This window comes from Physella acuta, unplaced genomic scaffold, assembly GCF_028476545.2.
Source record: "Physella acuta isolate Inbredline_101_S28 unplaced genomic scaffold, ASM2847654v3 ptg000741l, whole genome shotgun sequence".
Classification (NCBI taxonomy): Eukaryota; Metazoa; Mollusca; class Gastropoda; family Physidae; genus Physella; species Physella acuta.
In genome coordinates this window covers 595,769-620,051 of record NW_026732259.1, presented here as the reverse complement: position 1 = coordinate 620,051, position 24,283 = coordinate 595,769, and the positions used below count along the sequence as shown (strand labels likewise).

General features: G+C 33.8%; 1 protein-coding gene across 3 annotated transcripts; it reads left to right on the top strand.

Annotated features, from left to right (window-relative positions):
• The first annotated feature begins 1,410 nt into the window (after positions 1-1,410).
• Positions 1,411-22,285, top strand: LOC131950174 (putative N-acetylgalactosaminyltransferase 9). 3 transcript variants are annotated; one of them, XM_059312229.1, is made up of 13 exons: positions 1,411-1,526; positions 10,448-10,832; positions 11,149-11,315; positions 11,781-11,958; positions 12,378-12,581; positions 12,818-13,018; positions 14,521-14,638; positions 15,301-15,388; positions 15,971-16,068; positions 16,314-16,448; positions 16,837-16,944; positions 18,945-19,076; positions 19,359-22,285. In XM_059312229.1, exons 2-13 carry the CDS (start codon positions 10,498-10,500, stop codon positions 19,503-19,505), a joined length of 1,911 nt encoding a protein of 636 aa, XP_059168212.1. In that variant the 5' UTR covers positions 1,411-1,526; positions 10,448-10,497; the 3' UTR covers positions 19,506-22,285. The 3 variants fall into 3 exon arrangements, with proteins under 3 accessions (XP_059168212.1, XP_059168211.1, XP_059168210.1); XM_059312228.1 differs by lacking the exon at positions 12,378-12,581; XM_059312227.1 differs by lacking the exon at positions 12,818-13,018.
• The last annotated feature ends 1,998 nt before the right edge of the window (positions 22,286-24,283 follow it).

Here is a 24,283-nt window from a genome sequence, read left to right as displayed (position 1 = left end):
CGCTGGCTGTCAAACGAAATGTTGTTAATTGTGTTTTTGAATTGAAATATGAAATCAAATTGTTCTTGGAAGTGCAAAGGAAACAAGAGTTTTTGGTATACTTAAAACGACATAGAGTGGTTGGAGAGAGTATCATACCTAGCAGATGTGTTCGAACATCAAGTTAAGCTTAACCTGAAGCTTCAGGGAAAATGAACGAATATTATAACTTTCCATGATAATCTCGGGGCATTTTTATCAAAACTGCAAAATCGGTAAAGAAAATAAATCTTGGAAATATTGTAAATTTGAGAAACTGCGGTGTGGTAGATGAATCTGATTGTGAGATAATTAAAATTTTGAAAGAAGCGATTTCTGGGCATCTTGAATCTCTTGAAAACGAACTGCATTGCTATTTCTCTGAGCTGAAAAAAGAAGAATCTGCATTTACCCATTACCCATTCTCTTCTTCCCTTGATGTTGCCAGAATTCCCGATGAATTACAAGATGAATTCTTTGATGTGCAGAATGATTCCGAGTAAGATGAAAAACTGCAGACACAATTTTGGTGTAGTATTCACTATTCATACCCAAACGTAAAATCGATTGACTTTTCGAATATATATTCAACACTATTCTTCGATTAAAAACAAAATTAAGATAATTATAATGACATAGGTTGGCGTTAACAAAAAAATTAATTAAAAAGTTAACCACGAAGGTTTAGTGAATAGTATGCAATTTTACTCATGCTATTAAACAGTTGTCAAGAGTAGTTCATATTGAAAGTCTACTAGAAAATCTTTTTTTAATGCTTATTAATTTCCATACTAATTTCGGCTTTTTAATTCTATGGGGGTCGCGGGTCACTTACTTTTTATAAAAGGGGGTCGCCACTCGAAAAAGGTTGGGAACCACTGATATATAGGTATATATATATATATATATATATATATATATATATATATATATATATATATATATATATATATATATATATATATATATATATATATATATATAAATATATATATATATATATATATATAAGCGGGGGGGGGGGGGGGGCGCCAAATTGAAAGTTCGCCCCGGGCGCCGGGAAGGGTCGCTACGCCTCTGGATCTAAAATAGCAATGTAAACAGAAAGTGTTATTTCAACGCCAAGGGTAGACAAAGGTACAGAATATGTACCTTTGTCTACCCTTGGCGTTGAAATAACACTTTCTGTTTACATTGCTATTTCAGTTACAACGCCTGCTTCCACCCCTCACCAGATCTAGATCTAGCCTCAATTTATTGTTTCGTAAGTCACAATTTTATCGATACACTTTTTACTTGGGCCATAAAAATTCTTACGGGAAAATGACAACAGATCCAATCTGTGTGGCCTAGGCCTAGGCCTATGAGTTTTTTTTTTAGCGAAGATGTGTCAGCAGTGGATTCCTAGATTCTAGATAGATCTATATCTAGATCGATACCTAGATCTAGTCTAATCATTCTAGATCTCTAAATCTACTCCACAGATCTAGATTCTAGATCTATATTCAGTAAGTTGGTTAACCTATAATTAAAATAATAAAATTGGTAATCTATCGTCTTGGGTACGTAAAATCGCCCGCGATTTGTAATGTGAAAAACAGGTGACTCCTTAAATTTTAATAATTATTTCACATTTTGAGGAGGATTTATGTTTTAAAAAATTCAAAAATGTTTCCTTGATTCATTTATGTACCTGTTTTTAAACAATTGAATTAAAACTTTTCCGTAATAAATGAAGACTAGTAGCGGGTAAAATCACGATATAGCGTCGGAAATTATTGGGTAATGTTCGTTGAGTTTCGGTAACATTCGTTACTGTAAATCATAGTTTATTTGACCGGTGAAATAAAAATAAAGTCAAATGCATTAAATTAATGTTTTATCTTAATTTAATGTTTAACTGACAAAAAAATTAGCAACAATTAGTAAATCTAAATATTATTAATAAAGTCGAGTGTAGTAATTAATGATTTTTTTTTTAAGAAACAGAAAAAACCTGCAGAAGATTTGCGACAGCCAGCTCTAGTTCTGTTAGTAAATAATAAGACGATTAGATTAACTAAAGAAAGTAGTAAGAATAACTGGAATAATGTTTAGTAGCAGCAATAATTAGCACATACACTTAAAATAATTAGAAATACAAAATAATTAGCAAAACAGTATTTAAAATGCAACTAAAATCAATCCTTGCACATTTTTAAACATTATGTATTAAAAATAATATGGCGGCAAATAAATGATGGTTTACAGTATTTTCGGTGGTTTCCGGAACGGCTCGACAGACTACGCCATGGTTTTACTGTTTTTTACTGCTGTACAGTTCCGGAATAATAACCGACGCTATATCGTGATTTTACCAAACTAGCGATGTTTCCAACAGATGCAACCATGCTTATTTACTATAGCAGCCATCTTGTCGAAGTTTTATTTTTATAAGCTTTTAGCGCCAGATTCAGGGGGAAGCCACTCTATTTTACAAATGGCTGCTGTTTATATAGCAAATCTTGCTCTCAAAAATTTTATGTCATATATTTAGCCATTGATTTAGGTTTATTATTCATTTATCTATAATATTTGACACAAATATATGACAATATACTTCTATTAAAGCCTTGACAATGAGGTAACGTTTTCGTACATAAATAGCCGCGGGCGATTTTACGTACCCAAAACAATAGATTACCATAAAATTTTATCTAGAGGCTAGTCTAGTCTAGTTACAGTAGTAGTCTAGTGCAGCTAGATCTAGTCCAAAAGAGAAATAAAAATATAAAAAGAAAAAGTAGGCCTAAAAAAACACACAAAGTGAAAGTAAGTTGCATTTTTTTTTGGATTCTTTAATAATTAATTTAATCTAAAATCTTTAGGCCCTATTAGGTAAAACTCCATTTTAGCGTATTTTATTCTCCGCTTCTTGTTTACCTACAGTTGAGCGTATTTTATTATAATAACCGATAACCGAAACACACCAAAACATTAGGAAAACACGATTTATTTATTTGTATTGTATTTTTGTTTTAACAAATGAATGAAAATGAATAAGAAAAACAAAGAGACTGACTTTGTTTTAGATTTTGATAATTTACTTTTGTCAAAACTTGAGAAAAATCCTAATTTAGAATATTGAATGTGCAATGTTCGTGTGTCAGAATTTTCATGGCAATGGGTGAAGTACGTAAACGTAACTCACAATTGCAAGGCGGTTAAGTTTGTATTGTTACAAGTATCTTTTACTATACTATAAATAAACATTAATGAACTTACAACGACCCCCAAAACTGAGGCCAACACAATTTTAAACAGCTATTTCCCGAGCAATGACGTATGCTGATAATTAAAGTAATTGTGAACTCACAGTGAACCTGCGACCGTGTAAGGATTTTTCTCCCGCTGACGATCACACGATATTTAATTGGAACAGTTCTAATGCTTTTTTTATGTTTATTTTTACCTTTTCTAATTAAAAATCACATTCATAAAAATAAGTAGGCTAGATCTAGTGTTTTCCTAACGTTTTGTGTGTTTCGGTTGTGTTTATAATAATTTACGCTCAACTGGAGGTGAACATGAAGCGGGGAATAAAATACACTAAAAGGGAGTTTTACCCTTTACTATTATTTATTTAGGCCTATTTTATTCTTTAAAATTTAGGCCTACTTTAATACTTTAAATTAAATTACTTTAATTTTGATTATTAAACTAAACTTTAAATTAAACTTGGGCCTAATAAAAACTTCAAAACTTTGTTTAGGCCTAACTTTACTTAGGCCTAATTAATTAGCTAGGCCAATGCCGCTGCCGAGAAAATCGGACAAATCGGCTTTTCCCTACCCCCTGCATGTTCAACTCTATTTTTTGCATGCTTTTATTGTGTCTTTGTTAACATGTTATACATCATTCTGTTCGTAATTGAATAACCTTTTTAACTGTATAAGTTTGATTTCTGTATTATTTCAGACGTTGAAGAAATCGCCGATTGAATCGCATTTTTTACCCTCCGCGGCGACGTGCCGATTAGGGGGGAGGCTTTTTCACCTTTTTAAAAGGGGGGTGTTACTTGGAGTCTATAGACTCTGTGAGTTTTCGTACTACAACTGTGAAACTTGGTAGAAGAATAGATTAAATGTACACGTATAACGCTCAGGGTTCTTGGTTAAAATATGTTAAATACTTTTGGAGATATCAGACCGCAAAGTTAAACTAAGTTATTTGAGCTATTTATGGATCGATTTTTTATTTGAACCCTGAGCTGTATTCCTGAAATCTCGACGTTTATTAATATGTATGATATGTCCTATAAGGCCCTATAATAAGGACGTCTATAGACTTTGAAGTGGACCGAAAATATAAACACGACGCGCCGACCGCTGTCTGACTGAACCGCCCTGCTGTGCTTCGAATCGCCGTCTTTAACCTGATGACGCGTTACAAAATTTGTATACACGTATCGAGTTTACGTACTACAACAGTTAAATTTGGCAGACGAATACATTAAATGTAGACGTATAACGCTCAGGGTTCGTGGTCAAAATAAGTTAAATACTTGTGGAGATATCGGACCGCAAAGTTGAACCAAGTTTCCCGGTCTATTATTGGACATATTTTCCCACGTTTTCTTTAACTTGCTTTCTCTGTTTGTTTGTCTTTCCAATCAAATCTTGCGATCGAAATTTCTGGCACTTCCCAGTTAGCTAGCGCGCTGAAATTTTCAGGGAAGCTTTCTTTTGGATGACCATTGAATATTCAATTGTTATTATTACTAAATTGATCAATGGAAACATTTTATTGAGCATTTTAGACCGCTATATAATCTATATATATAATTCTCCTCTGCTAGCCATTACAAAAAAAACCAGCGACGCGTACCTCGCGCGCAGTGAAGCGAACGATCACATGTCGCCACAGGCTTAGGGGCAGAGAATTTAGCTTGAACCGAGTTTAAACTTACAGGAGGTAGGCCAGTTTGGGGGAGACGATATGGTCGAGTGGTTGGGCACACGATTGCTATCCCACTCGACACGGGTTCAAATCTATGTGTTCTAGTCAGTAACGTATTCAAACAACGTGTTTTTTACGAGTTGTCTTTTTACGAGTTGTCTTTTTACGAGTTGTCTTCGTTTACCCAAAAAAAGTGAAAAGATAAAATCGATAGCAAGATTTTAATGCAAACAAACAGACAAAGACTAAAAAGTAGAAAATAATAATCATTAAAAAAGTTTTAAAAAACCCACGTTTTCTGATTGAACTAAAAAGTAGAAAATAAATGCTATAGGCCCTACATCACAATAATGCAAGCGATCACTCTACTATAAGCGAGCAAAAACGTGGGGCGCCGTGATTTTCTTACAGTTTCTAATACTGTTGACTCTCTACAAGCTCCCTAATAAAAGTCAATAGTATTATCTAATCAATAGTAATATAACTTTTACTTCGGCGCCCCACGTTTTTGATCGCTTATAGTAGAGTGATCGCTTGCATTATTGTGATGTAGGGCCTATAGCATTTATTTTCTACTTTTTAGTTCAATCAGAAAACGTGGGTTTTTTAAAACTTTTTTAATGATTATTTTACATTTGAACCCTGAGCTGTATTCCCGAAATCCCGTCGTTTATTTTAATGTATGACATGTCTTATAGCACCTCGTAATAAAGCCGTCCATACATTTTAAAACTGAACGAAAATAAAAGTTAACGCGTCGGCCGCCGTCCGACTGATTGGTGATCTACACATCGTGTGGCACAGCCGAGTGTGTGGTCACGTGACGCTAGGCGCTTGATCCGATTGGATGATACTATAAACAATGTCTAAAGATAGATACATGTGTTCCCGTGTTTGACTCGACGGCTATTGCTACTTTATATTTATAAGCACACAGACATGTTGCATAACTTTGTCTTAATCCATTGAAATGTCAAACAAAAGTTTTGTTAGTATTTACGGCTGAGGACTAATAGTCAAAATTAATCTTCTTTAGAAATTAATCCGAATAGCTTCGGCCCGATCAAACAATGCTGTGATGTGCTTGTGATTCGTGTAACGTTTCATTATTGTGTACATTACATTTTCGTAAAAATGGCTTGAAAAATAAATTAAATTATATCCGGGGCTCTTTTCTACAAATGTTAATACCACTAACAACGTGGGGGTTACTAGCTTGTCAAATCGACCAAAATGGGGTGGGGTGGATGGGGGTACCCACTGACCATCCTACACCGTATGTAACACCCATAACCTCACCCCGCCCCCACTAGTCCGTGACGCGACAAGCCGACGAGCATCGCTTTTGATGTTGTATAACACTCGTACGGTACACGGTGGTTTCATACCCCACCTCCCTCCCCCTTCACTTTGTGGAGTTGATGTTACTAACCCTCGGGCATAGATCAGGAAATCTTGCCAGACTTTTGTCTCTGAGATTACATAATATTCATCTGACACGTTCATCGGGTTGGCCGACTAGCCTACCCAGCGGTCGTGTTTACGTAATAGGGCAATAAAATTCGTTGGTCAGAAGATCTGGCTAGTCAGATTAAACAAAATCTAGGCAAAAGCTTGTGGTGGTACACGTGTCTGTGTATAGCCAAACACGTATAGCCAAACACGGTAATCTTACACAATTTCTAGAATCTACTAGATCTACACAGTCAAGCACTCAAACACGTGCTTTTTTCTTAAGAAAGTTATTAATTGTAAAAGGCCTACTGGTAGGCTTACAAAATACATAAACCTACTTACTACTAGCATAAACATTGGGCTTAAATATAAATGTATGTTATAGATCTATAACTTAACTATACCTTGTACAAGTTTTTTTTAAAAAAATATTTTCCTCCAAAGTTTATTTTATTGACATTGTAAAAATGATTAACTTTAATATGGGTAGTAATATTACGTAATTACCATAAAGCACACTCTGATTCTGATCAAACACATTTGTAACTAGACTAATTCTATAGCAAAAAGGATTAAGATATTTAAAATAACAAGAAATATAATTATAATGAGATAGGCCTTTAATTTTGGAACAGAGTAGGCCTATAGTATTGAACATAGATTACATAACATCTTTTAAGAAGTTACATAATCACAATTTTACTATAGCATTCTTCTCATTGTATTGAAAAACTTGATTAGTTATATTTTCTTCTAGTAGGCTATTAACTTGAAGTTAACTGACAATGAGCAAAAGTGATTTTAAAACAAATTCATGGTATATTTTGAGCAAAGGGTGGGATTACATAACCTTAACATTTGATAGTTATGTAACAATGTTGGACCATTTTAAATCTACCATTAGCTTGAGCATATACAAATGTCATATTTTAGATTAAAACAGCGTTACATTTAAAGAATGACTTCTTATCACATTGATTATTAGATGTTTAAAAAAAAATTGAAAGGGGGGTATTACATAATCTATGAGATTAGTAGGTTGAGTAATCGAAGGACACCTTTTAAAATAGCATCATTGGATTCAGCATACAAAAATCTATAAAATGTCTTAAAATTACATCAATTGATAAAGTATTCTGGCTTTTATACCACTTTTAGTGAAAAACGCTTAAAAATTTGGTCCATACCCTCCCAGTATTTTTCCTCTTTCAGGGTCTACCCCGGTTGTCTGAAAAAACTGCTGTTTTTTAATCACTAAAAAATTCATAACTTTTTTGTTTATGGTCAGATTTTGAAAATTCAAACTGATCTGTAATCAGATTGGCAGCCTCTACCCAAATATGTAACTATTATATTGTTTTACTGAAATTAAATTTTTGCATTGGCCTAGCTAAATTAATACTTAGTAGATTTCTACATAGTATTACTTAGACTTAGATCTAGGCCTTAACTAAAAAACACTTTCTTTTTACTTTTTACACTTTTAATTCTTGTTTTTACTTTATCTAGTCTAGTAGATCTAGAATTAAAATCTAGATCTTAGTTAGTAGATCTAGATCTATCTATTCTATAGAATCTATAATTTATAGGCCTAAATATAGGCCTATATTTTAACTTATTCAATTTTGAGCTCTTTTTACTTTTTTACTTGGCCAATTCTGGACCGAAAAAGATGAGCATAGCTCAACAATTACCTGGTTTTTCTGGTCATTTGCATGTTAGCTGTTTATAGTAGCCTATATTTAAATAGGCTATTAAAATAGATTTTTAAAAAATCTATATATATAATTCTCTTCTTGGAGATAATAGAAAACACCAAGCTGTAAGCGCGCTCCCTACCACCCCCACTCCTACATGGTCTGGTAAGCTGTGGTTCAGGCTAAATGTTTACAATCGTAGAGCCAGGTTTAGTGACGGCTATTAGGGGCAGATAATTTAGTTTGAAACGTTTTTAAACTTAGGGGAGGTAACTAAGAGGAGTTTACTTTCACGGGAGGGGGAGGGGTTGGGGAAAGGAGGGGGGGTTATCGTCCTTAACCACCTACATGGTCTGTTGAGCTGTGGTTCACGCTTAATGTTTACAATCGTAGAGCCGGGTTTAGTGACGGCTATTAGGGGCTGATAATTTAGTTTGAAACGATTTTAATTTTAAACTTAGGGGAGGTAAGTAAGAGGGGTCTGGGGTAGGGTTTGAGAAAAGGAGGTGGGGTTATCGTCCTTAACGAGCTACTGATAGTGTTTTAAAGCAAATATTTTCAGTGGCAGCGTTGGTACTGTCGAATTCACAAATTATGAACACTTGTAAGTTGTCTTACAGGTTATAATTAAGGCTTGATGTAAATAAATAGAAACAGGGGTATAGCCTTAAACACAAAAATTGGGTATAACCTTAAACACAAAAAATTATTTTCAAGTTCCCTGCATTTGCAACTTTTATATCAGTTACAGACAAGGGTCACACAAAAGTTGGTTTTAGTGTAGTGTGTACTCTTTTTTTAAATGGTTAGCCACAGGAAGACTTTTTTTTTTAATTGATTGCAGGCAATTGTTTCCCTGTTTGTTCAATATCAAAGATGTTGCATTGACTGCTTTGGTTGAAGTAATCCACATTATGGAACTCACGCGACTGTAAATTGTGAGGGTTCCATCTAAAGTGGGAAGTTACATGTATTGCATTTATGCAAACAGTGTATAGTGCCAACCTTGGTGGAGATTTATTAGGGGGCAGGCAACTCAGGACTAAAAGGTCTCTAAGATTGCATTCTCTTCTTAACACTATCAAAGGATTCTATTGGAGTAAATAGACTGTTGGGGGGGGGGGGGGGGAGTCTGACTTCAGAATGTTTTTAGCAAATAATAAGTTTATTTATGACGTTTGTTTTGGAAATTGTTTGAAGGGAGACCTGTCTGTTATCAATGCAGTGTAAGGCTGGCTGGTGTATATGCTCATGGTATTACAAAGTTAGAAGAACTGTAATAGTATGTGGGCCTTATTCTGAAAGTCATCATTCTGACATAGACATATACAGTCTAGTATTAATAATTATGAGATAGGATCAAAATTTTTGCAGGCCGGAGGGATGTGATGAAATATAAAAATAAGAATGAGAGTCGGAATAGGATGCTTTTCAACAGGAAGTGATTTGTTTCTTAAGTAAAAATGACTGAAATACATTGCACTATAAATGAGCTAACTAGCTTGTGGCACAAAGAGGTACAATATGTTAACATCACTCTGAAGCTCTTTTGTGTGTGTATGTGGGGGAGAGGGGGGGGGAGGGGGTAAAGATTTTACTTTTTGTAGATGTGAATATCTGTGTTGAAACTTCAACTTACTAAACATTGTTTTATTATCTGGTGGGTCACAAAACAATAATTTTATTTTGGCATCAATTCTGTCTTAATATAATTTGAACACTCCACTTTGAACAAACCCTTCATTAAGATGGAGCTCTTCTTTTTTCATCACAATCCCTTTTGGTAACAAACACGTTGTCTCAAACATGTAAATCAATACTATTGACAAGGTACATTAAACTCAAACATTTAGATGTTCTTGATCTTAATGTTTCTATTGATTCTGTTGAGCTTATTTTATATAAATTCAATACACCACTTTATAATCTTTTGTTTCTTACATACTGAGGATATTTAAGGTTTCAAAATTAAAATATTTCACTCTTGAAGGTAGGACAATCAACTCCAATTTCTTTTTCTCACTTGTATTGAGTACTTTATACACATCCCAAAATTTTAGCCAAATTAATTTTATGCAAGTTAACTCCCTTTGTGTTAAAGTTCAGCTTATGTTTATAAAATACTTTTTAAGATAAAATCTTATAGTGCCCTCTGTTCCATTCATTCATCTGTTTATATGGTTACAGATTTTTCTTTCTTAGTTGTCTGTTGTTTTTTCAGTTTGTTCCTTTGTGACTACTTAATACTGCATTATACACCAGCAACAATAATGTTATAAACCATTCTATTACATTCTAAAACGTGAAAACTTGTAACTATTTTTTATGTATGATTTCAGGTCCTGTATGGTGTAGCCTATTTTTTTTTTAAAAACCCTATTGTAGAAGAATGAGTATGCTTTCCAGATATATACGAAGGAGACGTTCGACAATTTTGTTTTTTATACTTTTGATGACATTGCTCATTGGGCTGGCATACTACTTTGACTTGATCAACTTCTCTGCTGCTGGGTTAACCCAGTACTCTGTGAGGTACATCCGCTACCAGAGATACAAACAGTCAGAGCCGTACCGTGAGGGTCATGGTGAACAGGGTGCAGCTGTGTTGTTGGAGGGGGAGGAGAAGAAGCTGGCCGACAGCCTCTTAGATAAAGAAGCTTTCAACAGGATTGCTAGTGACAAAATATCTTTAGAAAGATCTCTTGTTGATGTCCGAGATTCGAGGTAAGTTCCATCAGACAATATGAAGAAATAAACGTTCACAGAATAACACTTTTTTCTATCAAGTTTTAAACTAGGGCTAAAATCACCCATCATTTAAAAAAAAAAAAAATAAGTACAGACAATTTTCTCTCAAAATTAATTTAAAATTATGATTAATCCATTACATCCTCAGACTCCACCAAATCTACATTTTTAATAGTTAAAATTGTTCATAATCTACACAATCACAGTAGTAAATCTCTTGTTTTAAGCAAGGTATTAGCAAGTATTTTATGAATGGTTTACTGTGTTACCACAAGTCTATACCTTCCTCTAGGTGCAGATCAATAGAGTACCCTAAGAAACTGCCAAAAGCCAGCGTGGTGATTATATTCCACAATGAAGCTTGGTCCCCACTACTGAGGACAGCCCATAGTGTTGTCAATAGATCACCCCCAGATTACCTGCACGAGGTGGTCTTGTTAGATGACTTCTCTGATAAAGGTATGTTAATCTTTCAGCTTTTTTAAGTTACCTGTGGAGGTAGATGCTACTCAGGTAGTAGGGTTTTTAATAGATTTAAAAATATCTGTTCTTTACTGTATTTATTTCATACAAAACCTGAGTTCTGTCTAAGTGTTTTATAAAATCACCACCACCATCACTTCCCCTAGGTTACAGCTTGTTTTCTCCAAACACAGGGAACTACTATCTGCGCTCATATCTACCATAGCCAATATTTTTTAGTTTATTGTTTAATCCTGGATGCAATCTGATCATATTAGATGTTTTTCTACTAGCTATCAGTCAATGCAATATAGGATGTTAGTCATCATCTTGGGTTTCAGTCATGCCCTGGAGGTGTCAGTCATGCCAGGCTGTCAGTCATTTAAGTCATTAACATAAGCATCAGTTAACATAGCTGAGACACATTAAAAAAACCCATTAACGGCTGTTTGTGTTATGTAGATTTCCTGAAAGAGAAGTTGGAGAACTACATAGCCGACACTTGGCCTGATGGAGTAGTTCGTCTAGTGCGCACGACTGAGAGATCAGGACTCATCAGGGCAAAGATAGCCGGTGCCAAAGCAGCAACAGGGGATGTGCTGATATTTTTAGACTCACACTGTGAGGTCAACACTGGCTGGTGAGTAGCTTTGTACTCATGACATTACGCTAATATCTTATCCAGCCTCATTAAGCTAACATTAGTCTAGCCATATTGTAAAGATGGCAGTTTAGTTCATTTTAACTTAAATGATCATGTACTATGTAGTTTTTGTTTTTTAGAATTATGCACATTATTATACAATGAGTTTACTCTTTACACAGCAATGCCACAAGTCATTAGTAAACTTAAGTTAACATGAGATACATGTTAAACACATACCAGACCCCATTTAGAGATATGTTGCCTTGCATTATTTTTTAACCAATTTCTTGGCTGTTGCAGATTTTTTGGTTATGTTTCTAACCGGTCAGGTTGTAGTGATAATATTTCTCTGGTGTTACTTACAACTATTGGTGTTTAAAGGGCTTGTACCTATGACTAGCTTTCTCCTACAGGATTGAACCTTTACTGAACAGAATACATGAAGATCGCACAGCTGTTCTGTGTCCTGAGATTGATTTGATTGATAAAAATACACTCCAGTATGGTGGCACAGGCAGCGCCAGTGTGGGTGGCTTTTGGTGGAGCTTGCATTTCTCCTGGAGGCCCATGCCCAACCGCGAGGTACAGAGGCGCAGTTCTCCAATAGAGCCATATAGGTAACTTCAGTATTCTATGGAATTTGTTACCAGCTCATCTTTTCTTCTCTACTTTCCAGTGTTCAAAGATTTTAGCTTGGGGAAGTGTTCCGTTACTTTCAATTCTCTCATATTTACAAAAAGCTACGTTGGTTAAAAGCAAGGCAACAGAAAATCCGATAAAATGTAACCTGGCGACTTGTGGCATTGCGTGTAAAATCCCCAGTGAGTTAAAAAGCTCCGCCTTCTGTTATTAGGATTGAGCCTTTGTTGAGTCGAATAGCTGAGGACAGGACCGCAGTGCTTTGTCCAATAATAGACGCAATAGATGACAAGACTCTAGAGTATTCTAGTAATGGTGGCTATCAGATAGGTGGCTTCACCTGGAGCCTTCACTTCACCTGGCAGGATGGCAGCCCCAGGGCTGTAGATAATCCTGCGTATACCACACCTGTACGGTAAGAGAGGCTTCTAGGCTGGCAGGTGATTTGCTTCTTCTTGCACCTCAGGAGTGGGGTTTGATCTTTTTTTTAACATTTTTTCTAGTTTGATTGATTCCAGTATTGTTGCCTGTAGTCTTGTAGATTATTTTTGTGTACCAACCTTTTAACACCCTACAAGTCTAACACAGTAATTTTAAACCTTTCAAACATTTTTTCCAACCATGTTTCAGTATCCCCCTACCTTTATTGTTGATATTGTTCAATGTGTCCTGGTAATAGATGTCTTGTCATCCATGTTCTGTTTTATGCTAGATGTGTAGGATATAAGCTACATCTTAATCTTTAGGACCTTTCAGGTTTTGGATTAGGTTTAATGCTAAAATTGTGTCAGCTGAAACTTAATCTACTAAAAGTTTTTATTTATTGATCAAGTTTTTCTTTTACAAGAAACCAGGGACTTTACATGTTACATTGACCTGACACATATGAAGCTTGCACTTGAAACTAAAATAACGTTTGAGATAAAGTAAATGAATATCTACACATTTCTGAACATAATGTCCTTTCACTCCCTTGTGACAGCATTGATTTTATTGTGTCCACAAAGCCTCTTTTATTTGCTTCAACCTTTTTATGGCCAGGTGTAGTTTTCTCATGGGGATTACAAAGGCTGAGATTCAGAATCTTTTCTCTATTGTGCTGTTTTAGTTGTGTGTTTCTATTCTATTGTTTCACCTCAGCCTTGTAGAACATTGCTATTTAAATCATTGGGTTAAAATGGTGTAAATTATGTATATTTTAAATAAATATATATATAAAATTTGGTGTAAATTATGTATATTTTTAATAAATAAATATATGTATCTATGTGTGTATATATATATATTTATGTGTGTGTATATATATATATATATATATATATCTATATATATATCTCTCTCTCTCTCTCTCTCTCTCTCTCTCTCTATATATATATATATATATATATATATATATATATATATATATATATATATATAATCTTTAGAAGCATTTAATTTTAACTAAACTTTTTCTGTTTAATTAAGCAGAGTAAATTAATGCGCTAGTCTCCCCTGCTTTGACATAACTATGTTACTTGATATTTGTTGTCTCTAAGTCAACTGACACTTGGGTGTAGATTATATGTCCTTTTTGGTTTGGAGGCAAGACGGGTATATTGGTTTGGTCACCACCATCTCCATTGTAGGTTTGTCGACACTGTATGTTGGCTTTATGAATGCACACACAGACATTTAAAGAATTGTATAATTACTTAATATAGTTCCCCCCATCTTTAAAGTGAAAAAGTTTGTTAAACCACAATGTGTGCACAGCTTTACCATTATAAATCATATGCTCATGAATTTAGAATTTTGATTAAGATAACAAAGATTATTTGAAAATATTTTTTGTGAAAAAAAAAAGACTCAACTAGTCTGAAGGAAAAGATATTTGGTGTTTTGGTTAACCGAGTTTTTTTTTTTAACTTTAAACAGATCCCCTACCATGGCTGGGGGCTTGTTGGCCGTAGAGCGCAATTTTTTCTTTGAAATTGGAGCTTATGATCCTGGCATGGCTGTATGGGGAGGTGAAAATCTGGAGCTGTCGTTTAGGGTAAGGCTGTAGACACATAGTTTAATACACATATTTTTATAGCACAATACAGTGCTGTTTTTAAGCATTTTCAGAACTAATGGACTTTGGAATATCTTTTTCTTGAAATATTGTATGTCTAATGTTGCTGTATTTTGTGGGAAGGTGTGGTCTAGAGTTAGAGTGCTAGATTACTAACCTCAGAGTCTTGAGTTTGAATCCAGGTTCAAGTCACTGGAACCTCTCTGAGTCCATCCAGCTCTGATAGGTACCTAACTCTGGAAAAGTAAAGGTGGCTGGGCATAGTGCTGACCACATCTGACCTTCTTATGCTGAGGTCAAGAAACAAGAACTCTACTTCATCTTTATAATGGATCGCTAGATCTAAAGAGGAATCTTTAATATTTCTGTTTTGGCCGATATGACTTCTGTTATATATCTTGCCAATGGTACCTAGGTTAAATACAGTAAATCTTCTTTACCTAGTCGCACTTCAATTTTCTGTAAAGTAGTTGATGTTACATAAGTTTTAATGTAAAGTAGTTGATGTTACGTAAGGTTTTCTATAAAGTAGTTGATGCTACAGAAGGTTTTTTTGTAAAATAGTTGGTTACGTAAGGTTTTTTGTAAAGTAGTTGATGTTACCTGATTCCCAAAGGTTTTCTGTTTTTCCTCTTGGCTAGGTATGGATGTGTGGGGGCAAGCTGGAGTTTGTTCCTTGTTCTCGTGTGGGTCACATATTCAGGTCCAGTCACCCTTACACATTTCCAGGTAAGTCTAAGTCACATCTTTCAGTCAAGTCATCCTTACACATTTCCAGGTAAGTCTAAGTCACATCGCTCTGTCCAGTCACCCTTACACATTTCCAGGTAAATGCCATGCTCATTCACTAGTTCACACCTTAGAGAACATTTCCCGTTTAATAGGCTGAAACATTCCCCATCTATAACACCTAGATCATTTCTCACAAATGCCTCCTAGAATATTTTCCACGAATACTACCTGAAACATTTCCCACAAATACCATCTAGAACATTCCCCACAAATACCACCTATAACATTCCCCACAAATACCACCTGAAACATTCCACACAAATACCACCTGAAACATTCCACACAAATACCACCTGAAACTTTGATCACAAATACCACTTGAAACATTCCCCACAAATACCACCTGAAACATTGCCCACAAAACCACCTGAATGAATGAGCTGAACATAACTATAACTCAGCATATGTTTCCAGGATTGTGACACAATGAACATACTTAAGTTGTCAAAAGCTAATGATACAGTCTGTATTTGATACCCATGATGTCATTAGCTAATGTTACAACTTTTCTATCTGCAGGTAATGTAGATACCCATGGCATAAACTCAATGCGTTTAGCTGAGGTGTGGATGGATGACTATAAGAGATTATTCTACACACATCGCAGAGACCTGCTGGTCAGTACATTACCTCACTGATGCTCACATTGTTTCTCCTGCTACTGTGGTTATAGTTTAAGATCTCTTATTAATTATTTAATTAGCAAAAAACAAATAATCATGTTTGACCCCCACCCCCGAAGGTGTGTTATATATTTTTTACTTGGGCCTTTCTAGTTATTTAAATCTTAGTTACGTGACTAATTTTTTTTTTTACACTGAGCACTACTGTAAGCTGATGATTGATTTCTTTCTATCTTTAGTCACAAGACTATGGGGACATATCAGAGAGGAAAGCTCTACGTGAGAGATTAAAGTGTAAGAGTTTTAAATGGTACCTAGACAATGTTTACCCAGAAAAGTTCATCCCTGATGAGAATGTCCAGGCATGGGGTATGGTAAGTCATCTTCTTTCAGTCTAATATCTGGAGCTGTACTATAACAAACCTAATCACATTATTATATCACATTGGCAGACTTAGTGCACCTTTTACTATAGGCTGAACCTCCCATTTAGCCAGACAAATTATTAAAATGTTGGCCAAATTTCCTTCAAATTGTTCTCTGTGTTGGTTACAGTGCACATTCATGATATAAAAGTTAATTACCCGTACTTCCATAATACACATGAAGTAGAGTTTATTGTATTTTGTATTTACGGCATATAAGTTTTTATGTTCATTGCTATATAGGATTAACCCTCTTTACTTCCTTAACTTCCATTTTGTGTACACTTTGTTTGAGCATACATCATGTGAACACTGACTGACTTGTATCAATGTTCAGGTGCGCAATCCAGAATCTAGCCTCTGTCTGGACACTTTACAAAAAGATGAGAAGTCTGTCTTTGACATTGGCATGTTTTTTTGCCAGAATGGAGGAAGTGCTAGTCAGGTAGGATCCAACATTTGTGCACAATACACTGTCAGACATGCCTACCGTCCCGCCAAAAGCGGAACCGTTCCGCTTTTTTACCCTCAAAAGTAATTTGTTCCGACTTGGACTCGTTTTGTTCCGAATTCTTTTCAAAAATAATCAAAAAAGTTATTTAAAAAAAAGGAAAAAGAAAATTATCAGCAAAAATGCGAATTTCCCCCCAGAAAACTAGAAACGGAAGTGAACGGCGTTCCCTGTTTACTTCCGTTTCCTTGTTGAAAAATGCTGAAACGTTCAGTATCTGAGATCGGGGAATCCCCTTCAACGTCAAAAAATCGTGTTCAGTGCTTCAGAACGGAATATTCGGAAGAATTTCCTTTTGTCAAAAAAGGAAAGAATTGTGAAACAAATGCTCATTATGAGATTTGTAATTGTGAGTTTAAAATAAACGACATTACCAAGCACAATGCAAGTGCTAAACACGTGGAGCTAGCTAAGCTAGTCAAAGAATAAAAAAAGTTGAATTGTTTTTTACTTCGACTAAGCCTAAAAAAATCGATCAATGATGTTATGTTGCTGAAGTTATGCTAGTTGATCTAGATCTAGTTACTGAAATGAATTTGCCACTTGCTTCATTAGATAAATTTTCTAAAGCTTTTAAACTAATGTTCAAAGAAGATAAATTTGCTAAACAATTTCAGTGTGGGAGATCGAAAGGGACAGCCATAGTTAATTTAAGATTATTATTGGTTAAGCAACCGTGGATTAAAAAAATTATGTTCCTCTTTTTTGCTTCAAATTCCTCTTTTTCTGTTTGACTGTTCCTACTTTTGGTTGCCAGGGGTAGGCATGTCTGCACTGTGATATCTAGTAGGGATATGTTTTTATAAAAACTTTTTTCGTACTTGAAATTATATCGTTCTGCTGCACAATTAAAGCCATACTTACTGTCCTACTATTAGCATAATACTCAGCAGGGTCTCAAAAAACAGTATCGTACATTAATGCATCACAATTTGTTCAGCAAAATTTTTAAAATTAGCTTAACTTAAAATTAACACTACAACAAAATAAAGAAGTAGTAGAAATATGATTTTTCCTTAGTCCCTGTCTCATTGTCTTGTTTACTTTAAATCATTTATAACTGGGATTGGGCATTCTTAGTATTCCATTTTTATAAAAACCTAGTTCAGAAAGTATTGGTGGTTTCATTTTTAAAACACAGAAGAAATAACAATACTAAATAAATAAACCGGGAGTGATCTCCGCTAAACTTTCTCGAATATTCTTATATAACTTAGAATATAGACATGATTTTTAATTACTTAAGCTTTTAAAAATAGAATAGTATCTCATAGAATAAAGAATTGCGCACCAAGCGAACGCCAAAACAAAATGTGCATAATAGTGCGCAAGATTATTATTAGTACTTTATAAATTTACAAGCGTTTTTTGAGAAATCGGAAATAGCGTAAATTAGTACTTCAGGTCAACAGAAATTGCTCAAAATTTGACAGAAGGTATAGAATTAGATCTTTTACTTACTTGTGAAATTTCATTTATCTATCTGAAATAGTACTCACGTTATTATAGGCTTTTGAAAAATTCAAAGTAGAAAAAGTACCACTTAATCGCTCAAAAGTTGATACGGATCTACGATTTTGATAAAATACTTATATATCAAATTTTGTCAACCTAGCTGTAACGGTACTCAAGTTATCGTGTTCACACACAGACAGACACACAGACATACGGACAAGATTGCAAAATTATGTTTTTCCGTGAGGTGTAAAACGTCGAGATTTGTAAAAATCTCAATTATTTTATTTTTTTGCACGATTACTAGACTTTCTCTATACTTCCTATATACGAGAAAGTAAAAAAGTTAAGTTCCCTATTTGAATCAGATGGTCCATGGGGCAAGTGAAGTTATGTTCACCTGTTTCTGTGACCTCAGCATTTGAAGGGGTAGTGTAATAAAACATTATTCCACTGTCTAATGGTTGACTTTATTGCAGGTGTTTTCTCTCACACATGAAGGCCAGCTGAGAAGGGAGGAGGCTTGTCTGGAAGCAAGTGGTTCTAGTGGCAGCCATGTTTCACTGATGCCTTGCCACGGCTCATCAAGTCAACAGTGGATACATGATAAAGTAAACATCAACTGTTTGTCTTTTATTAAAAAAAAACATTTTATTTTAAAAGAAATTTTGTTACATGATAAAGTAACCATCAACTTTTTTTACTTATATTTTAAAAAAAAAAAACAATTTAAAAAAAAATTTGGATACATAGTTAACAAACTTTTTACACTTTTTTTAAATTAAAAAACATCAATTTTTAAAGAGAAATTTTGGATATATGACAAAACAACCATCAGCTTTTTACATTTATTAAATTGAGATGTATTTTTTCTATTATTCTCTTGCTTTCAGTCAAAGAACACAGTGATCCACAAGTCATCAAACAAATGTTTAGACACGGGAGGCAACAAAAGTGGTGAACTAGTTGTAATCAACACATGTGATGACAGACTATCTCAGAAGTGGACAATGCAGCATTATCTGGCCACAGCTGTCTAGTGTTTCTGAGTTTCTTAACAGGGCAGTATCACGGTTTTATTTTGTTTAGCTAATACAGAGCTTTTATTACACCTGAAATTAATGATTTATGCAAGCTGTGATATAGAATTGTTTTTCGCTTGGAATTCCTTCATTTTCTCATTTTGATTATTTTAAAGTTGAAAACTGCTGAATATTTTTAAAGGTTTATTTTTAACCTTGAGGTTTATGATTTACCAAATGAAAATTTGTTTTGTTTTGTTAAGTGCTAAGATGTAGTTCTATTTAATCAATTCTAAAGTTGTGACTTGTTTTAAAAATATTTTATCATTTAGATTTCTATATAATAAAACTGCCAGTCTTCAATATAGTTAGAGTTAAACATTGGTCTTGTTGTAAACATTTTTAGTGACCTATACTGTTGTTAACAAGGTGTAGATTGAAGAATAAGATTTACTTGTGCTCAATTTAATTAGTAAATTCAAACTTGTCAAATTACTTTATTTTTTTTTTAATGAAATAGACTTAAAAATTACACAATAATGAAATTATCATCACTTTTTTATAAGAGCTCAGAAAGATGTTTTTTGTTTGGTTTCCAGAAAAATGCACAATCTGAAAACTGCGCAACAAATAACTGCGCAAACAGAAAAATGCGCAAATTCAAATTGATTATACTAATATTTTGTGGAAATATGTTTTATCATGCTTCAGTGTACATTTAGTCACACTTTGTTAATGTCTATAAAAGCTCAATTTAAGAAAACATATTTTCCCTTGCACACTTTTTTGTGAGCAATCTTTCGTTGTGCAGTTTTCCATTGCTCATCTTTCCGGTCACGTTATTGTTTTACTACTTATTACTTCCCCTTTGCATAATACTTTTATTTCACTTATATGAATATGCATGTAAATTTTTAAAACATATTTTACTAGATTTCATATTTTTTGTTGTATTTAAAAAAAATGAGGTTTTTGGTTTGCTAAATTAAACTATGGCAAAACTTAAAATGTGTAGTTGGCATTACAATGTACTGGAATAGTTTTTTACAAAACTTTTACTTATTGTTAGTTGCACCTTCTTTAGGTTTCTATGGTTACGTATGCATAAAAATTGTGATACTAATTATGTGTGTTGATTTGACCAGAAATGTGCCTTTCTTAGTTGACAGTGTTCTATTTAGAGAACCTGAGATAGCAATAGAAACAATCATTAGATAAATTATTTCTTGTTGAAGAGTTACCTGTTTCATCATGCTGATCTTTTCACTTGGCTACCCGTATGTTGTTATCCTCATTTATAAAATAATCTCTCTTATCATTTATCATTTATATTATATAACACCATCAAGTACATCAATTTTTGTGTCACCATGTATCTCATTTATCACCATTTATCACATGTACCACCATAAAGTACTATTGTTACAGTTTATGACATGTAACACTATTAAGTACTATTGTTACAGTTTATGACATTAACTTGACTGACCTCAGATTCAGCATGTAAGCAAGCATCACCTGAGTGTTTGTGATCCTCTCAGATAGACATGAGATATACATACCCTCTAGTCCAGAGTGTTAGTCTGTATCTGTGTCAGTGAGACTTGTGATGTCACGCACTTGTCATTATGACATGGCTGAAGTCACTGACATGTGTCATTCATTTCTTTGATTTTGATCCTGAATTCTAGTCTTGTCTCACAGTCATAGTACCATCTGTTGTCAATAAAGTTAAGGCAATTAAATATTTAAGCTTACTTTATCTCCAAACATTTTTATTAAAGTATATTTTTATCAATATATGATGTAGTCCCATGTGTAAAATAGAAGTAAATTTAGTGAGACAGTAAGTGGATGAAATATAGAAATGTAGTTATTTTGTTCTAATGTGTGTTAAAAGACAATTTTGTGAGTTTACCTAAAAAACTTTGTTGATTTAATAATCAGTGGTAGGGGAGGTAACTCACTTAAATATTATTTTGGTAAAGTAGTATTGAGATTTGTAAAAAGGGTCAGGGGAAATAACACTGTTCAACAGTTGAACTTACTAAAAATATTTTCTATTGTTTTAAATTTAATCAAATTTGTTTTATTTCAAAAGTCAAATCTTTTATTTACAATCAAAATTTCATTTATATTGCTGCTTTTTTCATGTATTTGCTCTTCACAGTTAAAATTATTTTTATTTATTTTAATAAAACCTTAGTCTGTTGAGTTAAATAGGCCTATATGGTCAAAAGTTTATTATTGTACTCTCTCTCAATTATTAGATCTTATATCAAGCCTTCCGTAATTAATCTCCCTCCCCCCACCCCTCCCCCCCCCTCCCCGATGTATAGGTAGGCTGTAATACAAGAAATATGTATTCCTTCTGTGTCCACCAGATCACTTCACCTGTACCAATGTTGTTATAATTTATTTCAAACATTCCCTTATGAAAGCCCAGCTCATGACATTTCTTGTTATCTAATGACATCTTATACCATTATCAGGTTACCCTTCCCCCCCCCCCCCCCCCCTTCCCCATCTTTGTCTGTTATTATTTGAACCATTAATTACTATGTATAACTAAGCTTTGTTACTTATGCACCATTTACGTTTACCATGTAGGTGTGGGTGATGGTGTTAGATGTACCAATGAACAAGTAGCTGTTGTGTTAATCCTAGATTGTGTGTTAGGTGAAGTTGTGTTAGCTGTGCACCATTTACCATCTATGTATGAGCAATTTGTGGGACATGGTGAAGGTTCTAGATGTATACGTGGACATGTTGGAAATAAACTGGTTTTATTGACATTGTTTTCTTTGTGCTCTTTGTTTTTTGTAATTCCTGACTACTGGTTTTATTGACATTGTTTTCTTTGTGGACTTTGTTTTTTGTAATTCCTGACTACTGGTTTTATTGACATTGTTTTCTTTGTGCTCTTTGTTTTTTGTAATTCCTGACTACTGGTTTTATTGACATTGTTTTCTTTGTGCTCTTTGTTTTTTGTAATTCCTGACTACTGGTTTTATTGACATTGTTTTCTTTGTGCTCTTTGTTTTTTGTAATTCCTGACTACTGGTTTTATTGACATTGTTTTCTTTGTGGACTTTGTTTTTTGTAATTCCTGACTACTGGTTTTATTGACATTGTTTTCTTTGTGGACTTTGTTTTTTGTAATCTCTGACTACTGGTTTTATTGACATTCTTTCTTTGTGCTCTTTGTTTTTTTAAATTCCTGACTACTGGTTTTATTGACATTGTTTTCTTTTGTGGTCTTTGTTTTTTTGTAATTCCTGACTACTGGTTTTATTGACATTGTTTTCTTTGTGCTCTTTGTTTTTTGTAATTCCTGACTACTGGTTTTATTGACATTGTTTTCTTTGTGCTCTTTGTTTTTTGTAATTCCTGACTACTGGTTTTATTGACATTGTTTTCTTTGTGGACTTTGTTTTTTGTAATCTCTGACTACTGGTTTTATTGACATTCTTTCTTTGTGCTCTTTGTTTTTTTAAATTCCTGACTACTGGTTTTATTGACATTGTTTTCTTTTGTGGTCTTTGTTTTTTTGTAATTCCTGACTACTGGTTTTATTGACATTGTTTTCTTTGTGCTCTTTGTTTTTTGTAATTCCTGACTACTGGTTTTATTGACATTGTTTTCTTTGTGCTCTTTGTTTTTTGTAATTCCTGACTACTGGTTTTATTGACATTGTTTTCTTTGTGCTCTTTGTTTTTTGTAATTCCTGACTACTGGTTTTATTGACATTGTTTTCTTTGTGCTCTTTGTTTTTTGTAATTCCTGACTACTGGTTTTATTGACATTGTTTCTTTGTGCTCTTTGTTTTTTGTAATTCCTGACTACTGGTTTTATTGACATTGTTTCTGTTGTGGTCTTTGTTTTTTGTAATTCCTGACTACTGGTTTTATTGACATTGTTTCTTTGTGCTCTTTGTTTTTTTGTAATTCCTGACTACTGGTTTTATTGACATTGTTTCTTTGTGCTCTTTGTTTTTTTGTAATTCCTGACTACTGGTTTTATTGACATTGTTTCTTTGTGCTCTTTGTTTTTTTGTAATTCCTGACTACTGGTTTTATTGACATTGTTTCTTTGTGCTCTTTGTTTTTTGTAATTCCTGACTACTGGTTTTATTGACATTGTTTTCTTTGTGCTCTTTGTTTTTTGTAATTCCTGACTACTGGTTTTATTGACATTGTTTTCTTTGTGGACTTTGTTTTTTGTAATTCCTGACTACTGGTTTTATTGACATTGTTTCTTTGTGCTCTTTGTTTTTTTGTAATTCCTGACTACTGGTTTTATTGACATTGTTTTCTTTGTGCTCTTTGTTTTTTGTAATTCCTGACTACTGGTTTTATTGACATTGTTTTCTTTGTGGACTTTGTTTTTTGTAATTCCTGACTACTGGTTTTATTGACATTGTTTCTTAGTGCTCTTTGTTTTTTTGTAATTCCTGACTACTGGTTTTATTGACATTGTTTCTTTGTGCTCTTTGTTTTTTTGTAATTCCTGACTACTGGTTTTATTGACATTGTTTCTTTGTGCTCTTTGTTTTTTTGTAATTCCTGACTACTGGTTTTATTGACATTGTTTCTTTGTGCTCTTTGTTTTTTTGTAATTCCTGACTACTGGTTTTATTGACATTGTTTCTTTGTGCTCTTTGTTTTTTGTAATTCCTGACTACTGGTTTTATTGACATTGTTTTCTTTGTGCTCTTTGTTTTTTGTAATTCCTGACTACTGGTTTTATTGACATTGTTTTCTTTGTGGACTTTGTTTTTTGTAATTCCTGACTAC